Genomic DNA, 3,196 nt, shown 5'->3' on the forward strand with positions numbered 1-3,196 from the left:
CGGGATAACTTATATCATGTAGGAGGTGGGTAATTTGTGCCGGGATAACTTATACTTTCTTCTTAGAAATTATGCAATTGTCATTTTTAATACAACATACTAAACCGTGGATAAAAACAATATTAATATAACTAATCCCAGCATAACTTATCCCAGCATAACTTATCCCAGAATAAGCCGTATTCAAACCAAATGACCCCTAAAAGGTTAAAGAATAACAATAACAATATAGGAGTATTACCAAGAAGAAGAAAAGGGAGAATAACAATAGATGGCAAGCTAAGGAGGAAATACAGCATGTAATGCCTGAGTGAGATAGTCACTTTGATTTTTCTTCTAACTAACCAATAGTGTTCTGGAAAACTGGGGAAATGAACCATATATTCACAATTAAGGGCCTTCCCACCACTAACAAACATTTATGCATCTACTTATCTTTCTACATATTTTCACTATTTGAACAGCCTCCTAGACTTAAAAAATGACAGTCTCAATCTCATATTCCACGACAACTTTTTACATCCCTTACACCAGACATGGAGAAACTATACAAACACCAAAAAATCTTTGATCATCAACCTATGAGGTTTCTTTTGAAGAGTCAACCGACCTACTCTCAACAAGGTTTGGGGCTGATGTGGAACGGCTATTTCTATTGCTGTGGTACCGATTCCTTGATGAACCAACAGAATAAGAAGATGATTCATGAACTGATGAAGATCGAGCAGAAACAAAAGCACTGTTCGTCATGGACCAGGCATGCCGGAGATGAGGTGCTGGCCGTGCTGGAGATGAACTAGAAGGCATTGTAGTTTTGCTTTGCTTTCCGGATAGACGGGATGCCATATAGTTTTTGGGTAAAGCATCAGACAGAGGCCTTGGTTGACTATTAGCATGAGGCACAACAAGGGGATGAAATGAAAACTCTTGAAGCTGTGAATTTCTGGAAGCTTGTGACGCAGATTGAAGATATCTTGAAGCTGGCTCAGAATCTTTAGCCAGAGGTTCAAAGGATGGAATAACGAAATCTTCGTCATTTGTTTCCGTAACATCAGAAACTACCCTCCTATTGGTTGAGATATCATGTACTCTTCCATCTGCATTAGCAGTCTCTGAACTGTCTTGAATGGCTATGGAAAGTTCAGTCTCAGAGGTATCACCCGTAAATGATCGTCGTCTTCCACGACCACTGTCATGTTCATTACTACGGCAATATCGAGAACTAGCTGGTATCTGTGTAAAAAATGAAAAAAGTATTTTGTAACTAATAACTCTAATGTAGTGCTACGAATAAAATATCAGGATAAACACAATGGAAAATTGCAAATGAATGAGGCACCATGTGCACATCTTCCACTGGGCTTTTAGGAGACGATTGTTTAATTCCTTATTCAAAGACAGAGTTGAAACTTGCCTGCACGGCAGTAGTGCTATTGGAACGAGACATACGACCTACATGCTCTAGAGTATTGAGCCTCTACAAATTTGAACAGGAAAATAAAACAATCAAATGAAATCTAATAACGGAAAATTGCACATCTCAATCAATGAAAACTGTGAAATATCATAAACGAAACCTGAACATCAGCAGTGCTACGGGAACGAGACATACGACCTCCATGCTTTAGAGTATTGGGCCTCTGAAAATTTGAACAGGAAAATGAAATCATCAAATGGAATCTAATAAAGGAAAATCTCTATCCATTAAAACTATGAAATATCATAAACTCAACCTGAAAGGCAGCAGTGCTATGGGAACGAGACATACGACCTCCATGCTCTAGAGTATTAGGCCTCTGAAATTTTGAACAGGAAAATAAAACCGTCAAATGGAATCTAATAAAGGAAAGTTGCACATCTCTATCCATGAAAACTATGAAATATCATAAACGCAACCTGAAAATCAGCAGTGCTATGCGAACGAGACATACGACCTCCATGCTCTAGAGTATTGGGCCTCTGAAAATTTGAACAGGAAAATAAAACAATCAAATAGAATCTAACATAGGAAAGTTGCACATCTCTATCCACGAAAACTATGAAATATCATAAACGCAACCTGAAAATCAGCAGTGCTATGGAAACGAGATATACGACCTCCATGCTCTAGAGTATTGTGCCTCTAAAAATTTGAACAGGAAAAGAACAATCAAATGAAATCTAATAACGGAAAATTAAACATCTCTATCCACTAAAAACTATGAAAAAGCATAAAAGCAACCTGCAAGGCAGGTCCTTGGTACTGCCTTGGTGTACTCTCCGTCTCACTAGAAAAGTCGTCTCCAAGGCCTGCCCTCTCCCGACGGCCTTGGTACTGCACACTGGTACCACCATTAAAGTTTTCCAGCCCATATGCTTCCAAGTATGCTCTGCCAAATGCTTCGACAGGCATATACTGATAATCCGCTACGTCGTAATCCGGTAGGTCATTTACGTTCACCGGAATCCGTGAAGGGAAAGTATTAGGCTGCACACGGATCATCAGCTTGTACCGTTCATGATACATTGTTCCTAACCAAACCCAGAGAAAATCAGTAAGGTTCACAACCATTCGATTAATCCATTCAAATTGAAATTCAAGAAAGAAAGAAAAAAAGATCCAATTAGTCATAGTGATAAAGAATGAAGAAAAGCAAACATACAAAGAAAACTTCCAAATCAAACCCACCGATAATCCAATTAAATGGAAATTCAAGAAAGAAAAAGAAATCTAATGGATAATATTATTCATACTGATAAATAATGAAAAAAAAAAAGCATCATTAAGCTTCACAACCATACATTTGATTTCCATAATTTGTTAAAATTACAAGAAATTGAAACCTGTAGGATCCGCCATTAGGGCAATGTCGTAGAGTTCTGTTGAGTTGACCTTGAGAATTTTTTTGACTCAAGAAGGTTGAGTTGAACTTCAGAATTCAGAAACCTAATTTTTTGAAAAGAATGGTTGAGTTGAGCTCGATAAATTCAGATACCCAATTTTTTGAATAAAGAAGCCGTTTTGCTTCTTTATACTCCTGAGTCCTGATCTTTTTTATTTTTCAGAAAAGGGCCAAATGGCCCCTAAAGTTTGTGAATTGCTCTTATATATGCCCTACTATAATATATCAGCTATCTTTTGTCTTAAATAATATTATATACTCTAGACATTTAAAAATGTTAAAATATGCGTCCCGGTATATTTGGATATTTCTAA

General features: G+C 37.2%; 1 protein-coding gene across 2 annotated transcripts; it reads right to left on the reverse strand.

Moving 5' to 3' along the window:
• Positions 1-311: 311 nt before the first annotated feature.
• Positions 312-2,977, reverse strand: LOC104249015 (uncharacterized). Of its 2 annotated transcripts, XM_009805379.2 has the most exons (8): positions 2,824-2,977; positions 2,222-2,511; positions 2,060-2,122; positions 1,897-1,959; positions 1,734-1,796; positions 1,578-1,640; positions 1,415-1,477; positions 312-1,233 (listed from the first exon to the last, which is right to left on the reverse strand). In XM_009805379.2, exons 1-8 carry the CDS (start codon positions 2,837-2,839, stop codon positions 580-582), a joined length of 1,275 nt encoding a protein of 424 aa, XP_009803681.1. In that variant the 5' UTR covers positions 2,840-2,977; the 3' UTR covers positions 312-579. The 2 variants fall into 2 exon arrangements, with proteins under 2 accessions (XP_009803681.1, XP_009803683.1); XM_009805381.2 differs by lacking the exon at positions 1,415-1,477 and having other exon boundaries at positions 2,824-2,955.
• Positions 2,978-3,196: the final 219 nt, after the last annotated feature.

The sequence above is a fragment of the Nicotiana sylvestris genome, chromosome 9 (genome assembly GCF_000393655.2).
Source record: "Nicotiana sylvestris chromosome 9, ASM39365v2, whole genome shotgun sequence".
Taxonomy (NCBI): Eukaryota; Viridiplantae; Streptophyta; class Magnoliopsida; order Solanales; family Solanaceae; genus Nicotiana; species Nicotiana sylvestris.

What these genes read in the sequence shown, in the direction of transcription:
- LOC104249015 (XM_009805379.2), bottom strand. An exon ending in ATAGCACTGCTGATTTTCAG is followed by an intron (nt 1,797 to 1,896) that starts GTTGCGTTTATG and finishes TCAAAATTTCAG; the next exon opens with AGGCCTAATACTCTAGAGCA. An exon ending in ATAGCACTACTGCCGTGCAG is followed by an intron (nt 1,234 to 1,414) that starts GCAAGTTTCAAC and finishes TTTTTTACACAG; the next exon opens with ATACCAGCTAGTTCTCGATA.